Below are 24389 nucleotides of genomic sequence, written 5' to 3'. Positions count from 1 at the left end.
TATTGTAGTGATGCAGTATACTGTGTATATTTATAGTGGCAGTATGGGAAATGATTATTTGGAAATGCTTGAAATGGAAATGATCATTTACTGTGAGGTGAGGTGTGGACAGTGGTTGTGCTTTTGTAACATTGAGGCAAGGACAGTGATTAGTGTTTAGGGGACACATCATTGGTTTTTATTTAAAAACAACAGTTTCTCCACTGTGGCAGGTCGTAGGCGATTTCTTTTTTTTCTAAACTGTCTCTAACTCTCACTAACCGCAACTCTCCATCAAACACCCACATTTTGAATGAAGTCTGAGGGTTTATATCGCTGTCATATCTCGCGGCAAAGTTCGAACCGCTTCCTGAACCAGTCACGTGGTACAGCCGGGCAGCGAGGCTTCGGACGTCATCATTTTCAGCTCCTCCCATAAATGAAGCAAGCCTCGATACGCGCTTCGCGGAAACGCCCCCTCCATTACTCGACACACGCTCCGAAGCCTCGATACAGAACGTCCCATCACTACATATCTGTCTGTGTTCCACGTTCCTCGTGTCCAGGTTTTCATGTCCGTTTGCTTTACCTTAGCTCTGCCAGCTTAGATTATTGTTTAGTTTCATGTTGTTTCACCTTTGCCCCTTTGTTTTGTTTCATCAGCCTTATTAAACGGCTCGCATTTCGTTAGTATCCAGTTCTGTCTTCACGTTTAATTTGTCTGCATTTGGGTCCACTCCTCACTGTGCCCGTGCACAACATGTCCCTGATAAGAATATTGCCCACTTACATCACGTTTCTGTTCCTGTCTGAGCTCTGTGGATGTTTGAAAACTTTGTGCTAATGATGAAAAGAAAGGTTTTTTTGTATCCATCCTTCTTTTTGTGATACTGACGTCTGTGCAGTTTACTCTGAACCTGCAGTTACATTACTTTGCATCTCAGGTGAGGCTGCTGACTGCGCTGACTGTAGTAACTTGTCTAAAAATGTACCTCCTACATGGGCTAAGTAAACATTTTAATAAAAAGTAATATATTTTAAGTAGAGCTCTGTGTAATTATATTTTGGAGTCTGAGTCTGCTCTGATGCTGCTGCTTTCGTGATCTGCTGCAAATGATATTAATGACGACATCTTCACGGTCTTTCAGCTCTCAGTCATGATTGGACGTGGAGTGATCCTCCTGCTGCTCTCAGGTCAGTGAAATTATTCCATCAAAGAACTGTTGAAGTCACAATGTTGTACCATGACTGTAGAATCTGCCTCCTGTCACCTACCAACTAAACCCTGGGACAAAGTAAAGTTGCAAACTGCTCTTTCAAGGGCTTCAAAAGCACACGCTGCTAGGACATGATAATAAATAAAGCGGACCACACCCATAGCTTGTTCTGCCAAGTTCAAATTCACAGGAACATAATTATATGAAATTCATCTTGACGCGTCTTCAGTGGGAAAAATGTTTCGTCACTCATCCAACTGACTTCTTCAGTCAAGGAGGCCATTTGTGTAAAGACCATCTCTGAGTCGAGGAGGGGGCCCAAGGGTGCATCTGTCATGCTGTGACATACACGCTGTGATTGCAGCCATTCTCCAACTCTCTGTGAATGGTACTCGTGGTTATTGATCAAAGAATTAATCATTGATCAATGGTGTTACGTGCGTGTGTTGGTGGGTTCTCTGTTTCTTAACGTGTGTATGCAGATTCACCTGTGCAGGGCCACGGCCTGATGTAACTGGTTCCTGCTGTGGACGTGGACTATAAAAGGGCGACCGAAGAGCTGCGGTGCGGGGGGGTGTGGCAGACTTCCCGTGCACTTGCCTCAGGTCCGGACGGAGCAGCCGCAGCCATAGCTATTTAGATAAAAGGTCGGGCATGTGTGTGAAGTGCGGAGCAAGTAGGGGTGAGCTGCCGATTATTTTGGGAAGCCTTCTTTTCTCCTGTGTTTTTAGACCAGGGAGGTCAGACTGTGTTATTTCTTTCTTTTCCGTAAACAGGTCAGAGGGGAACCGAAGCCTAGGTTGAGTTTTGTTTGTTGTGTTGGCCTTAGCTCACCCCGAAATTATACACTCCCACTACCGTGAGTGCCATTGTTGTGAATAAACCGTTGTTAAAAGTCCGATGCTGTGGCTGTGTCTGTTTGGGCGTGGGAATGTTATGTGACGGCTGTGTGCAGACAGGAAAAGGACCCAAGGTGCAGACTCCAGAGACAGATGTGAACTCAAAACCGCTTTGATGTTACACTCAAATATAACATAACTGGAAACAATCAAAATAAACTAACACCGGAGGACTGACAGAACACACCATTTGGTAAACGGTAGATCACAACACGGACACAGAGAAACACAGGGCTTAAATACACAGAGGGAGCAATCAGGGAATGAATAACAGGAGGGAAACACAGCTGGGGCAAATCAGAACTGACGAGACAAAGGAAGCGTAAACTGAACATACTGAGATAAGACAGAGACCTTCAAAGTAAAACAGGAAACACATAACACAGACTGAACAAAGACACAGACTCACATGCAGGCACTACAGTGGGACCAGGGCAGACACTGACACTGACTGGACACGGGGATATAGGAACTAAGGATACACAGAGACGTGAACTGGAGACAGAGCAACTAGAGAAGACAGACATAAACCATAAGACAGAACTCAAAGAAACCAAAGACTAGAATCAGGGCGATCGTGGCTCAAGAGTTGGGAGTTCGCCTTGTAATCGGAAGGTTGCCGGTTCGAGCCCCGGCTTGGACAGTCTCGGTTGTTGTGTCCTTGGTCAAGACACTTCACCCGTTGCCTACTGGTGGTGGTCAGAGGGCCCGGTGGCGCCAGTGTCTGGCAGCCCCGCCTCTGTCAGTGCGCCCCAGGGTGGCTGTGGCTACAATGTAGCTGCCATCACGAATGGGTGGATGACTGGATGTGTAAAGTGCTTTGGGGTCCTTAGGGACTAGTAAAGCGCTGTATAAATACAGGCCATTTACCATTTAGAAAGTATAAATAATATAATAAACTCAAAAACATCCTAACAGGGAAGTCATGGGACACCCCGCTCTTGTTACGGTCATTTCGAGCCGGGTCATAACAAATGGTCATGACTATTTGGATATTAATGATCAGGGAGCTGACGTCCCAGCCCATTGTTCCCTCAGTTGGCTGGTTTCAGTCATTATGTAAATGTTCTGGTTACAAGGTTGGAGACCTGCAGTCAGCTGATGACGATGAAACGTTTCTCCCGCTGAAAACATCCAGATGAACAGAATCAACTTTCTGGGACTTTTTTCAGATGCTGCTGTGATGGGACCATCGTCCTCTTGCATGACTCAAGTTTCACTCTAGAATACTTTGTTATACGGAGAAGTTCAATGTCAAATTAGCGATTCTGTCCTCAAATCATTAGGCCTCAATCACAGAGTTGGTACTCGAGGTGGTCCATATGATTAAATGATGCACAGATGATATTTCATGTAGAAGGCACCGAATCACAACAGTCACCTCAAGTCGAGACTGAGAGTCCTGTTTGTAACTTTGCATTTCATGTGACTTTATAATGACAAACAAACAAACAAACAACATTTTAAAGGGTTCGAGCACCGTTTTGATTTTTTAATCTACAGAGAATCTTTTGACTGTTTCCCGTGTCGTCGCTCAGGTTGTGTGGTGGTCTGTGATCTTCAGCCTGTTCAGTTCCACTACGTCAGTCAATCACTGAACTGGTATGAAGCTGTCCAAAACTGCAGACAGACGTACACCGACCTCGCTAACATCCAGGGACCGGCCAATAACTCGGAAGCCCAGCAGGCAGCATCAGGAGGACACATTTGGATCGGACTCTTCAGGAACATGTGGAAATGGTCTCAAACAGGCCTGGTTCAGTCATCCTGGTTCAGGAAATGGGCCGGGAATGAGCCAGGGACGGGACAGTGTGTCATAATATCTCAGTTTGGGTTCTGGTCTACCAGAGATTGTACAGTTCAGAATCATTTCATCTGTTACAGTGGTGAGTTATTTTTAAATTCACCAACATCAGCATCAAACAAAGTCTATACTCATGCAAGATGCTGCACTTAAAAACATCACAAGTGAAAGTACTGCAAACAGAAAAGAACATAAGCATCAGACTGTCTCTAAAGAACAGTCACTGGTGTGAATCTGTCTATTTTTTCCTTGTTCAGGTGCAACACATGATCAAATCCTGGTTCAGACACCAATGAATTGGTCTGCTGCTCAGTCTTACTGCAGGGAGAAGTACACAGACCTGATAAGCATCAACACAGAGCAGGACAACATCAAGATCACTGCTCTGATGCTGTCAAACATTATAAACACCCAAACTGCTTGGATTGGTTTGTACAAAACATCGTGGGGGTGGTTAGATGGAAGCAATGCCACGTACACAAACTGGAAATCTGGAGAGCCTAAGGATGGTAAGGACTGTGCCTTGATGGAAACGTCATCAGCTTTCTGGTCCGGTGAAGACTGTAACAAGAATCATGAGTTCCTCTGTTACCAAGGTGGGTCCTTCATCACTGCTTCCTCAGAGTATGATCTTCCTGGTCTGGTGACTTCTTATTTCACTGCAGATGTCAAGCCCGCAGAGAAGAACATGACATACAACGTGACGCACAACGTGAAGTACAACGTGAAGGTTCAGCTGAGGGTGGGATCTGCAGACCTGAACGACCCGACAGTGCAAGAATCCATCCTGCAGCAGGTCAGAGGACACGCGATGCCCTGACTCAGTGAGCGCACAGCTATAATAACTGTAATAATAAATGCAGGTACAGGAAGTCGCATTCCTGCAACTATAATCCAATTAAAAAAATAAAATATCAAATGAATGGAGCTCCAGAGAGCACACGAAGACCAGTCCATGGATTCAAACCCACGATCTTATGCTGCAAAGTGAAACTGCAAGCGCTGCACCACCATGCTGCTTGCTTTAGTTACCGGGTAAATTTAAAAGTATCTCACAATACAGCCGACTAAGAAGCTGCTGAGACCTGGAAAAAGGGAATGGAAGCCCGTTTCTGCCACTAAAAACAATCCTTAACTCGAAATTTCTAGAACAGTAACTTGAAATTTTGACTTACTTTTCTCAAAATTTTGAGTTAGCGCTGCCAATCAGTAATCACTCAAAACCGGATCGCAACAAATTAGCGCATTCGAGAGTTTGCTGATAGTAACGCCATGTGATTCAGCTAATAGCACAGGGATTTCATCATTTGTGAAGCCACGGTGAAAATGATCAGCAATGTTTGCATTCATGACTGGCTGCAGCTGAGGGCTTCAGCTTCCGGCTGACAAGGAAATGACGTCATTCACGTAGATTACTGATCGGCAGCGCTAACTCGAAAATTTCGATTTATTAACTCAAAGTTTTGAAGTAAGTCGAAATTTCAAGTTATTGATACTTTTTTTTGTAGTGGCGGAGACGGGCTTCCGTAGTTTTGATATCTCTGAGTCTAAACTTATTATTTTTTCCATTTATTCTCCGTGTGCTCGCTATGAATATTTTCACTGGACCCTGATAAAGTCCTTGACCCTTCTTTTCTTTGCAGTTACAGATCAATCTCAACATTGCACACTTTCATATTGCCCTCATTTTAGAATTTGATACTGCTGACCATCGTGTTATCCTTGAAAGGCTGAGATCAGGGTCTGTTCTGGAGCGCTTCTCTGCCTGAATGATGTTTGGCTCTGTGCGCAGGTCCTTCTCCTTCCTGCGGTGTACCGCCAGGTTTTCTTTTGGAGCCTTTATTGCTGCCGGTTGTGATATTTATCATGGGAGGTGTTATATAAACAAAATCTTACTTTTTAACTTTATTTTTGTAAATTATCAAGGAGCATGTGGTGGACATCAAAGAACTGCAGCCAGACCTGTCATCGTGAATCAGTCGCACTTTATAGCGATAAAAACTTCATTCACCTCGACCAGTCAGTGAGGAGCTTCTGTTGATATATGAAAACTGTGTTTCAGCTGAAGGTGAAGCTGGGCGAGGAAGGGATCACGGAGGAGGTGAAGCTGACGTGGAAGACGCAGCCTGATGGGAAGATTTTCCACAGAGTGGGTCCAACGGAGCCTCCTGGATACTCTGGGGAGGAAGACTGTGACACGGTCTAAACGTTTCCTAATTCTTATTGGCTGACGTTCATAGGCTGAATGAATTCATCCCTTAATCTTAAAATAGAGCTTGTCCCCTTGTTCTTTGTCCCCACTTGTGCTGAATGTAGCCTGACAAGGTTTCGGTTTGATTTATTCTCATGTTGATGAATTTTATTGACTGATGTTCTTCTAGCTGTCTTCACTATCATTACATGATCTGTGGATTAAACTTTCTTTAATTCCACAACAGGAACAGGTAATTATTTTATGGCTCCAATATATTCTGCATCATTAATGATATAATCTATAGTATTGATACTGCATTAAGATGTTTATTAAAACCTGCTGGCTTTACATTAACTTTTTATTACAGCTACAGCTAAGACCATTTTATACACATGGCATTTTGTGCTCATTAAAGAAGTGTATTCTGCTCAGTCAATCGAAGGTCTCAAGCTTTGTTTGGGCAGTCTATTGTAGGTGACTTAGAGCAACAGAAGGTTAAAACTGCATACACGCTTACAAAACACATATAGTACATATAATCTAGAAACAGGCTTGAGTGAAGGCCTGAATGTATTCAGCTTCTTGTTGTAGCCTTTGGCATTTGAGTTTGCTTAGTAACAGGTGACAGAAGATGGGTCAAAAGGAAGAAAAGTCCACGGGAACCTCCAGGGCCTGAAATCATCGCCATATTTGGGAAAAGATGTTAGAAAGAGGAACTTCTGTGTCTGACCTTAGCTCTCAAAATTGCTCATTGTCTGTACAAAATGCAAATGATGTTCTTAGAAATACAAAATATGTTATCAGAATGCGTGAAGGGGCGTTTAACGCTGACGTTATATAAACCATTCTCTGTGTATTTGTGGCAGAAGAAGTCCGCAGATGTGATGCTGTGTACTTCTTCCCACACGTGTGTTCTTAATAAACTCTTCATCTGATTGCACTCTACTGGGCCTCCATTGCTTTGTTTTTGTGCCACTTGTCGAATCCGGGACACTGTACTTGTACAACGTCACACCTGCTCGAAAGCATGAAAATGTTCTGAACGTTTTGCTGGAAATAAACTGTCAAACACATGTGCATTACCATGTCCGGGTCTGTTCTTACCTTACCAGACAGCATAGCTTTAGTTACCCGAGCTGAGCACATGTTGTAAGTAGAAAGAGAGCATATTTCTCCTATACTGGCTTCCCTTCAGGTTTTTTCAGGTTTTGACAGGCCCGACTGTGGGAGAATTACAGCAGATCCACAGTTTCTGAAATACCTGCCAACAAAAACTGTTTTGCTGGGTTTGAACTTGGCTTGAGTTGCTTGTAACATGTGAGTCACAGATGATTTACATGAGTAACAAACTGGCAGGCGATTGTGATGTGTTGTGACTTGAAGATCAGCAAAATAAATGACAAAGTATGACATTTGGATTCAAATTAGCAGAGTAAAAGTCAAAAGTAGCACAAATACTTCAACAAAGTACGAGTAGGCTGTGTAAACCTGCTCTTCACTAAAGTAAGTAAAGTAAATTCATGTCTGTAACATCGGTGTCCACGTTTTAAAAAGAGTTGGAACTCGTAACTATTTCATAAATTACAATGAAACCAAGCAGGATGAGAAGTTACAGTCTCACATCTGTAGGGGACTGAATGTCTGACAGATGTGAAGAGAGCAATCAGTCAGGTCAGAGAAAATCTGATTGTGTTTAACTGTAACAAAGTATCTGAAGAGAGCAATCATTTAGTGATCATCACCTGAAGGAAACACATATCAGAAGAACAGACAAATGATTAGTTCGTTTTCAGTGTCACCTCATTGTTCATCTGTTAGAAGCCGCTCACTCTTATCCTCATCGAGTTTAAAGGAGCTGCCATGTTTGGTCTTTTTTACATTACACCATGAGAGGCAGAGAGACTCAGGAATCCATTTCATTTATGCTTCGTATTCTTTCAGATGTGAAGTCACAGCAGCCCAAACCCTGGAATGTGCATGTGTTCAGAAAATAAATGGTTTTATGTTTTTATGAGTGATGTCATCCCTTTAAACAGCTTGGACTGCAGCCTCAGACTCGGAGAATCGTTCGTTTTTATCGATCACTGTAATTAATAAAAACCCACAGCTATCAACCGTCGTCATACTTTACCTTAAACATTTATTTTTCTCCTGCAGTCAGCTAAAACCAACGCAGCCTGTCTGTGTCGAAGATACTTGTGGTGCATACCTGCCCGGCGGGCACAGTCAGGTTAGTCGGGTCTCTACGTGTCAGTGAGTCCGCTGCACTCTCTCCAGGTCTGAGCTCAGCTCCTCATCATGTCGGGCTCCAGAAGAACTGTGGACGATATGAGGGTCATGTTTCAGTCCTGCGAAGGCTTCGATCCGCAGCAGACTACGGATTTTTTCAACAGCTGGGCTGAGACGTACGAACAGGTGAGGAGAAAGAAAGGCCTCCTGGGCTGACTGTGTGAACCAATAAATAAATATCAAACGCGCTTTAACTGGTCTTTGGACTCCGTCTGGCAGTGAAGACCAGTTCTTACCGTTTCTTCTTTGTTTCTTCTCAAATAATCAGAATGTTTCCGCCCTGACCTCAAGCAAAAACCCCCGAAAACTTTCAGATTGGACCTGAGATTTTCTCCCGCTAACCCTAAACTCACAGGTGTGGAGCTGACGGAGTGAGCTGCTGTTCTTGTTCTTCGATAAACCAGATGAAATGTTCACAGTTTATTCGTTTGACATTGAGTTGTAAGAGCAGATTATTTAATCTAAGAAAGTTTTAAATACAAAATGAGCGCTCAGAGCTGGCATCGTCATCTATCGAGCCCAGATTAGGTCGCAGTGCGCTCTGTTCTCTGCTGCCAGAGTTCACCAAAGAGACGCAGCTGTATGACTGAAAGCAGTGGAGCAAATCAGCTAATGATTCATTTATAAAAATGCCAGTTTATATAAAAAGATGCAGTCGGGTGGTTTCATGAGGCAGAAACTCCTGAACGAAATAATAAAGTGTAAGCGCATCTTATTTCTCTCTGAAATGCGTTACAAAGCCCCGACGACGGAGGATCGATCCAGAGGAGAGTTTCATTATTACAGAAGATTGAGCCGTTGAAACCTAAACTCTGTGTGGCACAGCTGACCCGATGAACACCGAACATTCACCATCAGATCTGATTTAGTGGAGACACTCTGAGTGCCAAATGTAAACGCTTCAGAGGATACGTGAGGGAGAGCGACATCTGTCCCACAGGAAAGAGAGCAGGACAGGACACACTCAGGGAGGAGAGCAGCGCGGGAAAACTGATGAAGATGGTTATGATGTCACAGGAGGTCACAAGAAAAAAGCAAGCAGAGCATTGCCGTAAAGAGGCTGCTCATGCTGGAAAACAACTGGAAATTCAAATAATTCTGTAAAGAAGAGTAAGCAGAGCTCCTCCGCAGACACGTGAAAGACTCGTGGCAGGATAACACAAACACTTGACTTCAGGTCTTGTCGCCAAGTGTGGCACAACTAGTTATTATTTATGGGACAATTATTGCAGGGAGATTTGGGAAGTTTTTCCCCTAATAAATGAAATCATCAATAAAAATTTTCAGTTTACTCGGTTTGTCTAATGTTCACATTTGTTTGATGATCTGAAACATGTGGGTGTGACAAAAACAGCACTGGACAGCCTAAATCCCAACAGCCAATAAGAATACTTTGTTTTTTCCGCTGCTTTATGTTGACAGGATTCAGAGACAATGAAGTACAGAGCACCACAGCTGGCCGTAGATTTTCTGAACGATCACTTCTGTGGAAGTCGTGGAGACGCTCAGGTTCTCGATGTGGCCTGCGGATCTGGACTGGCTGCAAAACTGGTGAACCAATAACTGGAAAACTCTGGAAGGTGGCACCTTCCAATAGCTGGAAGGAGCCGTCACTCCGAGCTGATTTGAGACCTGTAGATGTTTAAAATGCTGATGTCACAAATGGGATTCAGGAAGTTTTACTGTGGTCAGCATTTTTATGAATCACACGTGAGGACATGTTCAGATTGATCTAATTATGGAAAAACAATAACATTTTAATGAATCCCAAATCAGTTTTGTAAAATAGTAAATGCAAACATGAACTCACCGTCTTACGTGTGATTCTTTTTGAAAGTGGGAAATTTCAGCACTTATTCAAAATCTGTGAAATTCATCCTCAGACGAACATCCAGAGTTCATGGAGCAGGCTCAGAACTGATCGTCTTTTCTCTGTATTTAGATGTTTGACCTCGGCTTCAAACACTTTGTGGGAGTGGATGGTAGTAAGGGCATGCTGGAACAAGCTGCTAAGAGTGGCCTTTATCGGGAGCTCAAACTGGCCTTACTGGGAACAGACCCGTTGCCTGCACAGACTGGTACATCACACTCACACTCTGAGCTAACAAAGCAGATAACCCGACAGACACATTAGCACCACAGACAAGAAGACAGCACCGCCAGCTGATAGTAAAACAGCACAATTGAGAATAACAACACCTGAGGTTTTATAGAATATGGGGGACTGAAAGTGCCAAAATAAAAAAACTAAATAAATACATAAGTAATGAAATTGGTCATTAATAACTTAAAAATGTTTTTTTTTTTACTTTAAAAGATAGTTAATTACTTAACTATTAACTATTTGATCATTCATTTGCTACAGTCAGGGGGCGGTGCTAATGCTGATGTAGTCAAAACTTTTGCTACCTATTTAATTTTATAAATATAAAAAATACTTTTATTGAGGATATCGATTAGTTAGATGCTCAAAATATATTTATGTCAATAATGGTCTGAAACTGCAGCGCATCACGGATCAGAAACAGAAGAAAGAGGGGGGGAAGACAAACAGTAAAAGCAAAAACAAGACATGAAAAAACCTCACAGAGTAAAACAGGAAACTATCCATGAGATGAAGATTAAAACTAAAAACACTTACAGAGGAACACAGGAGGCTTTACTGCAAAGACACGATAGAGGAAGGAACACGAGAACATTACACGAGAAAGAAGTGCAAAACAAAAGAGGAACCAAAACGTAGAAAAACCCACAACGTGACAATGCCAACTTTTCACCCCAAAACAACTAACTCCTCTAACTCCTCTGTAACTAACTTCTCTCTAACTAATAACTCTAAATAACTCATTTTACTAACTCCTCTCCCTCCTGGTCTGCTTCTGGTTTCAGGTGGGTTTGATGTGGTGATCATTACTGGTGCTTTACGTGATGATTACGTGCCGGTCAGCGTTATCAGGGAGCTCTGCAAAGCTACTAAACCAGGTAACCAACCAACTTTCAAACAAACAAACTGATGTTAATCTGAGTGAGATATTTTTTTTCCATTTAATCTAAAACCATTTATCTGATGTGATGAACTCAGACTCTTCTTTAGCTTTCAATAATAACATAATCAATGCTGTGATGTGATTTTTAGAAGACGTTGTTATGACCCAGGTCATTGTTGCCGTGTGGTGCTGTTACTCGCCACACCATGCGGGGGCATTGTTTGTACTCTGTGATGTCTGTTATGTAAGTTTCCAGGTGGAGGCTGACCATTGGTGGAAGAGGGAATGAGGCCAGCTACAAATTGGGACCTGACTGGGCCGGCAGCGTCTCCTACTACTTCCTGTTTCCAGTGAGCTGCGCGTTTGGGGCCCTTTGTGACGTGTGACAGAGCTGGGCTGCAGTAAAAACAGTTATTATTTTTAATTATGTTACAGCCTGGGGGGGCTGGAGTGCAACACAAGAAAAATAATAAAAAGAAGTAAATCACACAGCCACAGCTTTACAATGACTAGTCGTTTTATTAACTTGACAGGTAGCGAGCGTCAGGGTGGGCATGGCCAAAACAACAAACAAAACACACTGGAAATGAATCAGAACTAACTTACCTATAGTGAATCAACCCCAAAAGAAAATACAAACCTCTAACCCGTCTCCCTACCTGGAACAGGAGAAAAAGGTTGTAAAAGAAACGGCTTCCCACCCCTACAGTTACCATGTCCAGATACGACTCTCTAAACTGTTTTTACTGCAGCCCAGCTCTGTCATACGCAACGAAGGGCCCCAAACACGCAGCTCACTGGAAACAGGAAGTAGTAGGAGACGCTGCCGGCCCAGTCAGGTCCCAATTTGTAGCTGGCACTCTCTCCAGGAGGAACAGTGGGCTTCAGTCGGGGGACCGACACAAACAGAGTCGAGTGTCCAGCAAACCTGAGCAAACTTTCTGTTTTTCAAAAAAACAAAAAAGGTCATAAATTGTTGTGGTTTTGTTGGGTTTTTTTTTCTCCTTCAGGGGGCTACGTCTGCATGTCCAGAGTGGACCCAAAGTCCGAGTCTGGAAACAAATACAAAACATCTATGGAGCGTGAACTGCAGCTGATGGTGGAGGAGGGCCTGTGGAGCCCTGTCGATACCAAAGAGATGCACAGATACATGATGGATGTTTATAATGATAAAAGCAAGGATGAGAAAAGGGAGGAATTCCTCCAGGGAACCATGTACCTGTACAGGAAGTCTCTTAATAAGCTGTAAAATTAGGAGTGGAGCCAAAAATGTGAGCTTACATATTCGTCGAGCATGTGCTGGTGTTAGCGTTAGAGTACAGGGTGCCTTGAATGGTTATTGCTGTTTATTGGCGATGTATATAAATTAAACTGAATTGAATCAGAAGTCCAAGTCAAGTCCTTCTAAAATCAAACCTCACCATCATGACAGTGTTATCTATGTAAACCTGTCAGCACATAAACAACAAAGCTCAAAGTTTTCTGAGTTTTTATTTCTTCCACTGGATGTTTTGCTTATGTTTCAGAATTCTTCAGTAGATTTCAGCTCACGAGTTTTTAATGTCTCTCTCTTACATCGTCTCTGGTCAACACTCAGCATTAGCACACTGTCACAATTGTTACCTTTAACAGGGCCCTTAAACATATCTGCTTCAAGAGCACAGCATCAAGTAGCAAAACCAGTATAAACCAGAAGTAGCAGGAATTCGATTCAACTAAGTTTTATTTATACAGCACCAAATCACAATAACAGTTGTGTCAAGGTGTTGTATACTGTAAGGTAAATATTCCACAGAGGAAACGGAGAAACCCTATGAGCACTTTGGCGACAGTGGGAAGGAAAAACTCCCTTTTAACAGGAAGAAACCTCCGACAGAACCAGGCTCATGGAGGGGCGGGGCCATCTGCTGTGATTGGTTGGGGTGAGAGAAGGAAGACGGGATAAAGACATGCTGTGGAAGAGAGACAGAGATTAATAACAGGGATGATTTAATGCAGAGAGGTCTGTTAGTGTTAACTATTAACAACTATTAAAGTTGATATCACTGAAAACAGGTACATACGAAAACCAAATAAGATTTTGTAACCATTAATAACCTGTTTTAAGCAGGAATAAATAACAAGTTAATGTTTCAACTCATTGTAGGATGTCATCAGAATACTTTAATAATCCCTAAGGAAACTATGTGGGTTACATTTGCTACAAGACACTAACAGCAACTGTCACGGACCCGGCTCTGGAGGACTCGGGGGTCTGTGAGCAGTTTGGACTGTTGTTGTTGTTGTTATTAGTATTATTATTATTTGGTGATGTGTGTGTTTTTCTGCACAATGCTGTGTTAGTCTGTGTCCCACTCGTATGTATAGGCAGGGTGTGTGTGTGTGTGTGTGTGTGTGTGTGTGTGGGTGTGTGTGTGTGTGTGTGTATGTGTGTGTGTGTGTGTGTGTGTGTGTGTGTATGTGTGTATGTGTGTGTGTGTGTGTGTGTGTGTGTGTGTGTGTGTGTGTGTGTCAGTGCTGTTTGAATGTACCTGCCGAGGGTTAGTGTTGACGGCTGCTTCTATGGTTTCCCTGCAGGAGGAAGAGTGGTCCAGAAAGGCAGCACGCACGGGGTGTGCGGAAACACAACAGCGGGGAGCACGAGCACAGACGTCGGAGGGAAGCATGCACACGGGGTTCAAGGGAGCAACGGGGAGTTATTGTGTTTACAGCTTTTCACTGTGAATAAAGAGCACTGTTTGCATCGCAGAGTCTGCGTTTTGGGTCCTCCTTTCCCCACATCCCCACGGTCTGCCAGCCAGACCGTGACAGTAACAGGCTAAACTTATTTAAATAATACAATATGTTACACACAGGTTACAATATGTGTTCCTCTCCTGTGCTCAGGTTTACCAACCTACAACAGGCTTGCCCCAGACTCCCATCTCACCTCTAACAAAAGGATCCAACTTTATCAAGGTTTGTGTGCTTCACCTACTATTTATACCTTTTACCTTTACCTAAGTCCTAAAGTGTATATTTATTTCTTACTCTTCTTATATTTATTGTTGTCTTTTGCACTGAATGGAACTGGAGCCTCGCCGTCTCGTCTCTGCTATGTACTGTACTGTACAAAGATGACAATAAAGTTTACTTTGACTATGACTATTCCTCAAAGCTCGGTCAGATTCCAGTAATTTCTGCACTGAAATTCAAAGGCCGTGAAATGTTTGAACGTTTTTGAATATTTGATCGAATCAGCCGTCTGGTGGCCAGATCCACACAAACTAGGACAAAGTGTTTCCATCAGTGGGGGCAACGCCAACATAACCTGGTCACTGATCAATCAATCAATCAATCAATCAAAGCTTTATTTGTCACAAGCAGGTTGCCCTGCAGTGAAATGGGACCTCCCCCCCCCAGACCTTACACACATAACACAGACATCACATGGGGTTACAAGTCGGAGATCGGTAGCGTTGCAGAAAAACACTGAAATGTCCACAACAACGGGAAGGTACAAGAGGAAAAAAAGAGACCTCCACTCATGCTGTGCTTCCATGGTAGGACAGCACAAGAACAGCAAACAAAAAAAACTCCTCTGCACAAAAAAGCACATGAATGTCACAGCACAACATTGTGAAGACATGACAAGCCACAGGGTTGGGAAGGGGATGAGGAGTAATCCCAGGCAACACAGCGGCCATCCTGCAACGGCGCCGTCTCCAGCGCGGGCCCAGACCCGCCTCGTGTTCCCAGAGGGCAACAAGCATCGAAGGCGTTGGAAAGGGAGGGGGGATGAGTGAGTGCTTATCAGTGTAAGTGTGTGTGTGTGCGTGTCCAGAGATCAGCTGAGACAGTGTCCTTCATCCTATCAGGCTAAGTAAACAGTCCTCCAGCCAATCCAGGTGGCCGTGCATGGAATGGGAAGAATAGTCATCACACAGTCGTTATCAGGGAGTGATTGTTGATGTTTCTCCAACCACCACCACAGGTTCAACAGTGGAAAGAAACACCTCTTACTGCTGCATGATGGGAGTTGCTTCACACTGTCACTGTTTCTGGAAATTACGTTAAAAACAGTGACAGCGTTTTGTAAGAAAGGAAGTTACTTTAACAGAGGGAGTTAGCAACTTTACAAAACAGAGTCAAAGAGAAAAGAGTTGCTGAAATAAAAGGAAGTTTGTCTGTCCCAATGTCACTTTCAGTCACAAACACCACCAGACAATTGCTTGTTAGCCATCGCTCTCTCTCTCGCTCCAGCAGAAGCAGCAGAAGGTTAAACTGAAGGACGTCAGCAGAGGACTGAGAATGGCAGTTTGCACTGAAAAGACTCTGTGGAGCTTCATGTTCCTCCTGACAGGTGAGACTGAAGTGATGCTTTTATTAGTTTTTAACCTCCAGAGAAAGCCGACACTGTCACAGGAACAGGAAAGAAGAAAGCAGAAGGGCGTCTGAGCAGATTTATTAGTGTAAAAGAATTTATGACCTCATTGTTTTTCTCTTTTTGCTGAAATGATGACCCTGGCTGCACTGCTATGAAACATATTTGCTTTTTTTAACATTTCATTCATTAATGAAAAAACAAAACAAAAAACAGTTTAAACTTACTGTGACAAATGTGACAAAGTAACTGCTGCCTGAGCCTAATAAGTGTTGTGTGGTGTGTGTGACAGCTGTCAGTGAGTCTTACTTCACTCTGCAGGAATTCAGAAAACTCGCAGAAATGTTTACATTCAGTCACACTGGAGATATGTACTAATAATAAAGTAACAAAAGTACATTTTTAAAGTAATATCTATAAATGAATCTCAGTCAAAAGAGGTTGAAGAAAGTTTACTTTAACACAATATTACACAATATCATAAACTCTTCGTGGCACAATCCTAATGTAACACACGAATGATTAAAGCTTTCAGGTAAATGTAGCTGAGTAACTGCTTCAATATTTAATTTTGCAATATAAGTACAGATAGACGTATAATTTCATTTCACAGGCTGTACATCCTCAACTCATCTGCTCGTATGTCAGGCCGGAGATGTGAGGGAGAACAAACACTGGTGTGTGAGGAAATCGATAGACAGAGAGAAAAACACTTTATTTCTTATACATGTTTTTTGTTGCTATACAATAATAAGTCCATGGTTTGAACATCCTTCTAGCTCAGCGCCCTCCATACTCGATAAACTACATGGCCTGATGTCCTCATGTAGGCCTTTCAGTGTCATAGCGACCACTAGATGGCGCTATCAGTGGCCCGCTACCTTAACAGTGAACCATGCAAAGCACACGTGAGCTTTATTCGTTGGAGATTATGTATCAGAATTTCAGGAGCAGGACCACGCCTCTAAACACGCTCCTTCCTGTTGTCATCTATATAGGTTTCTGCAAGCTGTTCATTCTCGTTTACGTGCCCCACTCCATCCTTGGAGGCCTTCCCCAAACCGCAGCTCAATTCATGTCCAAGCATCACCTTTACCTACTCAAACACTGTCAAACCTAAAACGAGGACGTGGGCCCAGCTAGTGAAATGATGGTTTGCATGTTTAATACGTGTTGTGTTCCTTGGAACACTTGCAGGATGTTACGGTGGGCTTCAGCATGTGTTATTGCATCAGTAGTTATAGTGACGAGATGATGAGCTAGCCTTTATTTGTCAGTTGCAGGTCTTTTGCCCACAACCGAGATGACAGACCTTGCCGACCGTACATACAATACAGAAACATCACATTGGGGAGACAGGTCAGGCCAGGTAGCAGGAAAAAAACATCAAAATGTCTAACACAGAAGGATAATACAGGAATGCACAGATATCAACACACCATAGCACAACAAACACAGACAGCAACATGGGGAAGAGTTCCAGTGTGTACATCTGATCTGGGACCGCTGCAATCTTCGACTGCGCCTCCAGCTGAACCGATGTCCACATCAGAGGGGAGGTAAGCGTTGGAGGTGGCGTTGGATCCGGGATAGGGAGGGTGATGCGTCAGTGAGTGCTTATCAGTATCAGTATATGTATGTGTGTGCGTGTCCATAGTTCAGCTGAGACAGTGTCCTTCGCCCTGCCAGGCTAAGTAAACAGTCTTCCAGCCAACCCAGGTGGCCTTGCATGGAATGGGAAGGAACAGACTCAACACAGTCGTCATCAGGGTGTTTTGTTCAGCTCCGGCCTTGCAGCTGGTGCCGAGAGGGTCTCCGCATGAAGTGATGGTATTTTTTACTTTAGTGCGAACAGCTCATATGAATTTCAAAGCAGTTCTACAGTCCAACACCGGTCTCTCAATCTCCCGTCGGAGAGCCGCGAGCTTCGCCATACTTGCGTTCTGTGATGTTGTCATTTCTTGTGCTCAAGGAGCCGATTCTGAGAACTCACGGCAGTGTGCCTCCCCGAGATGTCATCCAATTTGCGCCCAGAGATGTTATTCCGAGCGAGCCCTTCCGAGATGTATCCAGTCTGCAGTCAGAGATCTTATTCTGAGTGTTCACAGCAGCCGTAGCCTCTCCAAGATCTTATCCGTGCTGCACTCAATGAGCCCATTTTGAGAAACTCACGCCTGTGAACATATACATATAATTACTTCTATACCATCTGTTTCCAGGTGCTGTGGGTCAAACTGTGGTCTATCCTTTCACGTCTACCTGTGCTGTCAGAGGGTCCACTGTCACCCTCCCCTGCACCTTCACACCTCTGAAGTCTTTCAGTGATGGTCAGAGAGAAGTTCCTCTAAAGATCGTCAGAGTCCGCTGGTGTAAGAACCATGTACTCTGTCAGGGCAGCACTCCATCTGTGTATGACAGTGACTCAGCAAACATCGATCCTCGTTATCAATATCTGGGAGACAAGAAGATAAACTGCACTTTACAGATCAGAGATGTTCAGCAGAGAGACAACGCAAGCTTTCGCTTCAGGATGGAAGCTGATCGTCCTGAAGGACATTTTACTAACAAGACAGGAGTGACTGTCACGGTTGTTGGTGAGAGAAAAATATCCTGACATTAATAAAAAAAACATAAATGAGCGTTCAATGAAACTAATGATCACTTTGATTTTAGATGGGTCTAAAATGAGAATAATCAGCTCCAGTGATGATAAAAAGGTGAGCAGAGGTGAAACCGTCACACTGCTCTGCGCTTCAGTCTGCACTTTCCACCAACTGGAGGTCACCTGGTTCAAAGATGGCCACGCCCTCTCAGACACTGGCTCCTCTCTTGAGCTCGACAATGTGACTGCAGAGGATTCTGGGAACTACACCTGTGCTCTGAAGAGCATCATGGAGACTCTCTCTGAGCCGTACAGCCTGCAGGTGGAGGCGGAGGAACGACAGCCTGGTATCTTTTTCAGATATTACACAAACTGTAAATACACTGCAGGCGTTTCTCTAATACACAGCAGAGGGGGCTGATGTCAGTCAGTAGAGCACTTTATAGAACAGAGAGATTCAAGCATACTTCTATTCGTTCATGGATATTCGGTGTAAAGTAGCCAGAGTGTGAAAGATAAAGGAGAAGTGAGCCTCTAAAAATGAGCTTCAGCTGCTGTTTAAAACAAACCACTAATTCAGCCGTTCTGATGAAGACTGTTTCAGAGGTGCCACAGCTGCAAGCCTGGTCACCTCTGGATTTAAACGCAGAGTATTGAACAGTTAAAACGCAGAGAGGCCACGAGGCTGGAATAAGGTCTCAGCAGGTCTGTTATGTGGGGAGGAGTCGGGCTTTGCAGGGATTTAAATGCAATTAAAATATTTAAAAACATTTGAATTTCCACAGTAAGCCGATGAAGGGAAACCAGACTGGTGTGTGAGGATTTCTAGATATCTTCATGATAAATTATATGGAAAACCACAAACATCGTAACCATAAATGATGCAAAAATAAATAAAAGTTTACAGTTTTTTGGAGAACAAGGGGATTTTTGTCTAGTCTGTTTCTTTATTTGTAAATTTCTTTATGAATTATTTCTGATTTTTACAGTTGATGGTAACCTGCCTCTGATAGTCGGCGTGGTGTCGGGTGTCCTGCTGGCTGTCATCGCATTCATACTCTTCATCTTCATCATCAGAAGGTACAAATCACACTTTATGTTTCTTCTACATTTAAAATTTTTAACATTTTGGTGGTTTTTAATGTGTAAAGAATCTTAAAGGACACACACACACACACACACACACACACACACACACACACACACACACACTGTAAATTATATTTTTTGTTTTATTTTATGAGTGCTATTTTAATGATAATGATCCCAAAAAGTCACAGGAAACACAGACGTGTGTGACATGTTTTGTGTGCAGAAAGTTTTGAACATGAGCGGAAACATATCAGAACTATAAACACGAAGTATTGATGAATACTTGCCTGCATTTTTATATAAGTCATTTCCCCAAATGTAAGTGGGAGAAGCAGCAGCGAGAACTGTCAACTCTGCGTTTATTTTTACACAAGCATTGCAGCTCTGAACTGCTCTAGGATTATGATAGTAATGTATAAAATGAAAGATGTTTAAAGCACACTTTTACACAGAAATCATACAAATCGGTGCATAAACTTTCACCACAGTGCAGAAAAGATATTTTGGGTTCAAAATGTTCTAAACCTCGATCTGAGAAGATGAATTTAGTCTGTTCATTATTAAACTTTTGCATAATGAAAGAATCTGTTGTGCGTAACAGTCAAAAGACAAACAAGTATCCAAGAAAGAATTACATTAAATTATTGTTATGTGCTGATGACCACAACGGAGGAGAAGGGGAAGCGAAGCTGGTCTCTGGCACATAATTGTGATACAATAAGACAAAATAATGTCGAGGCAGCAAGTCAAGGTCAGTTTATGTTTTCTGTGAGTTACATGTGAGAAATGTGGTAAAAACTCTGGTTCAGCACGGCCTCCTGCTCACTCCGTCCGAGCAGCTACTTCTCCTAATTCACACTATTTCCACTGGTGTACACAAAGCAGATAAGCTCCTGCTGTGTTTGTGTGAAAGGACAACCGTGGAAGCTGCCTGAGTTTGTGGGAAATCAGCTGCAGACACACAGAAACAACAAAACACATAAATGTTTTGGTTTTTTTTGCATGATAATGCAATTTCTCTTTGCCCCTGATTTTCTACATTCATGATTTTTGATAGATCTTCTGGTTCCTGTTGACATGACAGTCATATTGTTACAGGAAGCTGGCAGCAGCAGAGCATCAGAGAGCTGATGGAGGTGAGATGGAGCCAAAGGTGAGTTATGATTTCAAAGATAATTTCGGACTCTCGTAGAATATTTCATCTTAAATGAGCACAGAGGGGAGATTATGATCTGTCTACGACTACGTGAAATCTAAATGGTTCTCAGTGACTGTAATCCTAAACGTTGTTTTCCTTTAATGGTTCTCCAAAGTCTTTGCAATTAATGGTCAAAAACATAATAATAGTTGATCGTAAGATATTGGTTCATACGGTTAGGGATCGGGCCGGGGAGCTCGGCAGTGATGGCTTTACACGCGTCTGTATTTCTGGCTGTTTTCAGCATCCTCATGACATCTACAGCAGCATCCAAGAAGAAAGTCACCGACAGGAAACCAGCCGAGCTGTGGAGGACGTCAGCTACGCCTCGGTGCAGTTCAGACACAGCCATGAGAGGAGCAGGTAGGACCGACAGCTGTTCAGCTGTGAGGATGGAAAGACTTTGCTTGATGCTTGTAGTGTTTTAGATTTTCAGGTGAGAAACAGACACGTAAGAAGAAAATCAGAGGAACTAAATTAAAATGAATAAAAGTTACAAACATCATTATTACTTGTTACTTGTTTTTACTTGTTCGTTTACCCTACAAACATAAAACACAGCTAACAGCTAACAGTAGCTACAAACAGCAGTTAATTCTAACTCTTGGACTTCGTGGCTCTTTATTTTTTCACATATGGAATTTTCCAATCATCACAATCAGAATCTTTATTGTCATTGTAGCAACAAAGCATTGAACAACAAAATAGAGACACAAATCTGCAAAAGAAGAATAAAAGAACGCAGTAGACTGACTCACCCCCCCCCAAGAAATGAGTCCCCCCACCGTGGTATCGTCTGCAAACATTACAGTGGTGTAACTGTGGTGCGGGGGGCTCAGCCCTGTTGGGAGCCAGATGTGGGCGCTCACTCTAACCCCAGATGTTTTTATGGCGCTCATGTGGAGTTTTCTCTTGGTTTTCACAGGCACGTGGAGGAAGTCGATAATGCCGTCGTCTACTCTTCACTAGCCAGTCGAGGCTGAAGTCACAATCTCACCCACAAACTGAAAGGAGCCACACTGACCACAGGAGAAGCTGCAGGAAGCTCTGCAGCACTTTGTGTTGATCTGCTGCAGTCTGACTTTCATGCTCTGTGGTGCAGGCAGTTGGATAAATTCATAAATCTCCTTCACAGCCTCCATCAGTACTACAATGGTATTGTTCTAGTGTGATGACCCCGTCCACCCTGCCTGGGGGGCTACGTGTTGGTTTGGCAGCTGCTTCTTGCAGGCCCTGCAGAGGAATCGTGCTTTGTTCAAGATCAGCATCACTGGCAGCGTCAAGGCTCGACGCGTCTCTACTGAAAGCTCAGTTGTTGGGCGTGTCTGCCTTCTGGGTTTTGGTTGCTGTCTGGTTTGTTTTCTCACACTATGAGACATCACATTCACGTACAGTACTGAGTGTACCGAGCTCTGTTGTCAGTCTGTGACGCAGCAAGTTTATTTTGTATATTTGATTTCTTATGATGTATCAGAGTAATGGTAAGTTCGTGTGTTGTTATTAGTGTGTCTTAGTTAGGTTTGTTTAGATACAATTTCATCCATGCTCCCCTGTGTGTGTGTTGTTTTCTGTTTCCTGTGAAAGCCTGTCTTGTCCTCCTGCATGATTTTTAGTTATATCTTCATTCCCCTTATCTGTTTCCATGTTCCTCTCCTTGTGTATCATTCAATCTTCCCAGTGTGCTTTATGCTTCATGTCTGTGTTTCCCACGTCCAGTTGTCAATCAGTCTTGTGTTTCCATGTTCAGTGTGTTTAGTTTTGCTTCCCCTGTGGCATCATGTTCATTTGTGTCAGCTGTGTTTCCAGGTGTTTCCACTTCCCTCATTACTCTTCTGTGTAAGATAAGATAAGATAAGATAAGATAAGATAAGATAAGATAAGATAAGATAAGATAAGATCCATACCTTGGATGTTCGGTGGTGGCAGTGGAGGATGTTTGTGCCTGTGGAGGTCTACCACCAGCTCCGTGGTTTTACTGGTGTTTATCTGGAGGTAGTTCTGCCGGCACCAGTCCACAAAACCATGGGTCAGTTCTTGGTACTCTTTGTCGTCCCCATCAGTGATAAGGCCGACTATTAGGCTACGTTCACACTGCAGGCGAAAGCGCATCAAATCCGATTTTTTGACCCTATGCGACCCATATCCGATCATGCTATGACAGTGTGAACGGCGCAAATCCGATATTTTCAAATCCGATCTGGGTCACTTTCGTATGTGGTCCTGAATCCGATACATATCTGATGTTTTAGAAAGCGACTGCTGTTTGAACGGTCAAGTCGCATTAAATCCGCCTTTTACGTCACCGACACAAGACTGAAGCCAATTATCAGCGCCAGAGAAGCGCCCGAGAAGACATCGCGAACGCTTCCTGGCCATCCAGTGTAGATGTCAGTGAAACTGTTGGGAAGACAACGTAAACATTTTATTTGTACTGTATAATCTGCAGATTCTGACAGAAATCTGCAGCTATCCTTTGAAGCACCGCTCCTCTCTTAAACGGCAATAAGGATCATTATTAGGTTATTTACATTATTATGTAAATAACAAAATAACTTAAAGCAAAAATTGGGAAATGTGAAGACCGAAGTCTTTATATTAAGGGCCATCAGTCAAACAATACTGTTGCTCTGGGTCTAAACAGAGCATGTTGTGTGTGACGTCTTCTTTTGCGCATGCGGCCGCTTTGAGCGTTCACACTAGAGCGCGTTTGCTGTCGCATTTTATTTGTAGTGTGAACGAAAATCGGAATTGAGCATTAAGACCTGCAGTGTGAACGTAGCCTTATAGAGACGTCAAATAATTTCTGCAGGAAGCACTGGGTGGAGTTGTGGGAGAAGTCTGCAGTGTAGATGGTGAAGAGGAACGGAGCCAGAAGCGTTCCCTGTGGGGCCCCCGTACTGTCCGACACACAGCCCTGAGTCCTCACATACCGTAGTCGGTCAGTGAGGTAGTCTAGGATCCATGTAGTGAGGTGACGGTCCACTCCTGAGTCTCCAGCTTGTCCTTCAGGACTGTGGGAAGAATGGTGTTGAAGGCACTGGAGAAATCAAAGAACATGAACACAGTGCTCCCAGCGGTCTCCAGGTGAAGTGGTTCCAGTGATGAGCTCACCAGGGGTTGAACCAGGACCGGTGTCCAGGGTCTTGATCGGGTGGGATGTCAGAGCCACCGGCCTGTAGCTGTTGAGGTCATTGGGATGTGGAGTCCTTGGCACTGGTAGCACACAGGAGGTTTTCCAGACCTGTGGGACTCTTCTCAGCCTCAGGTGATCTGTGCAGGACCTGACGACCTTCAGCTGATGCTAACTGGACCTGCTGCATTTAGGTCCTCTGTCTTCCTCTGTTCAGTGTCACGTCGTCTGTTGTCTTGTGCGTCAAGTCTCCATGTTCCAGGTATCTATGTATGCCAAGTTTCACATTTAGAGTTTTTCATGTTGAGTTTTTCCAGTTTTTGTTGTAGTTGTTTTCTCGGTTCTCCTTGTATTTCTCCATCAGCCATAATAAACGTCTCGCTTTCACGTAATACTGAGTTTGTTTCTGCGCTTTTTGTCTACATTCGGGTGCTGGAGCCTCCTCTCAGCACCGTCTGCGACTGTGACGACTGGAAGTGTGAGTTTGTCTCTTATGTTTGTGTAATTTAAATAATTTCTTCACTGACACTGGTCTGCAAAACATGTCTGACTGAACCCTCTGGAGACCCTCTGTACTCTACTCTGTACTCTGTACTCTACTCTGTACTCTGTACTCTGTACTCTACTCTGTACTC

The 24389-nt window shown here is 43.4% G+C and overlaps 2 protein-coding genes across 4 annotated transcripts; both read left to right on the top strand.

The window, feature by feature from the left end:
- The first annotated feature begins 8304 nt into the window (after positions 1-8304).
- On the top strand, positions 8305-14191 carry LOC101477445 (methyltransferase-like protein 27). 2 transcript variants are annotated; one of them, XM_076886252.1, is made up of 5 exons: positions 8305-8508; positions 9805-9933; positions 10325-10460; positions 11272-11364; positions 13947-14191. In XM_076886252.1, the coding sequence occupies exons 1-5, from the start codon at positions 8392-8394 to the stop codon at positions 14189-14191; spliced, it is 720 nt and encodes a 239-aa protein (XP_076742367.1). In that variant the 5' UTR covers positions 8305-8391. The 2 variants fall into 2 exon arrangements, with proteins under 2 accessions (XP_076742367.1, XP_004571146.1); XM_004571089.3 differs by having other exon boundaries at positions 8318-8508; positions 12380-14119.
- Positions 14192-14219: 28 nt separating this feature from the next.
- On the top strand, positions 14220-24146 carry LOC106675732 (uncharacterized). 2 transcript variants are annotated; one of them, XM_014410935.3, is made up of 8 exons: positions 14220-14327; positions 15615-15711; positions 17952-18326; positions 18406-18681; positions 19324-19414; positions 20525-20579; positions 20869-20987; positions 21550-24146. In XM_014410935.3, the coding sequence occupies exons 2-8, from the start codon at positions 15660-15662 to the stop codon at positions 21605-21607; spliced, it is 1026 nt and encodes a 341-aa protein (XP_014266421.1). In that variant the 5' UTR covers positions 14220-14327; positions 15615-15659; the 3' UTR covers positions 21608-24146. The 2 variants fall into 2 exon arrangements, with proteins under 2 accessions (XP_014266421.1, XP_014266420.1); XM_014410934.3 differs by having other exon boundaries at positions 14244-14327; positions 15612-15711.
- Positions 24147-24389: the final 243 nt, after the last annotated feature.

Source organism: Maylandia zebra, linkage group LG1 (genome assembly GCF_041146795.1).
Source record: "Maylandia zebra isolate NMK-2024a linkage group LG1, Mzebra_GT3a, whole genome shotgun sequence".
Taxonomy (NCBI): Eukaryota; Metazoa; Chordata; class Actinopteri; order Cichliformes; family Cichlidae; genus Maylandia; species Maylandia zebra.
The sequence above is the reverse complement of the archived record's forward strand: the minus strand, read 5'-3'. Positions and strand labels throughout refer to the sequence as shown.

Coding starts and splice junctions, on each gene's coding strand:
- LOC101477445 (XM_076886252.1), top strand. CDS start 8,392: ATGTCGGGCTCCAGAAGAACTGTGGACGATATGAGGGTCATGTTTCAG. Junction 9,934..10,324: donor CTGGACTGGCTGCAAAACTG/GTGAACCAATAA, acceptor CTCTGTATTTAG/ATGTTTGACCTCGGCTTCAA. Junction 11,365..13,946: donor CTGCAAAGCTACTAAACCAG/GTAACCAACCAA, acceptor GTTTCCCTGCAG/GAGGAAGAGTGGTCCAGAAA.
- LOC106675732 (XM_014410935.3), top strand. CDS start 15,660: ATGGCAGTTTGCACTGAAAAGACTCTGTGGAGCTTCATGTTCCTCCTG. Junction 18,327..18,405: donor AGTGACTGTCACGGTTGTTG/GTGAGAGAAAAA, acceptor CTTTGATTTTAG/ATGGGTCTAAAATGAGAATA. Junction 20,988..21,549: donor CACAGCCATGAGAGGAGCAG/GTAGGACCGACA, acceptor TGGTTTTCACAG/GCACGTGGAGGAAGTCGATA.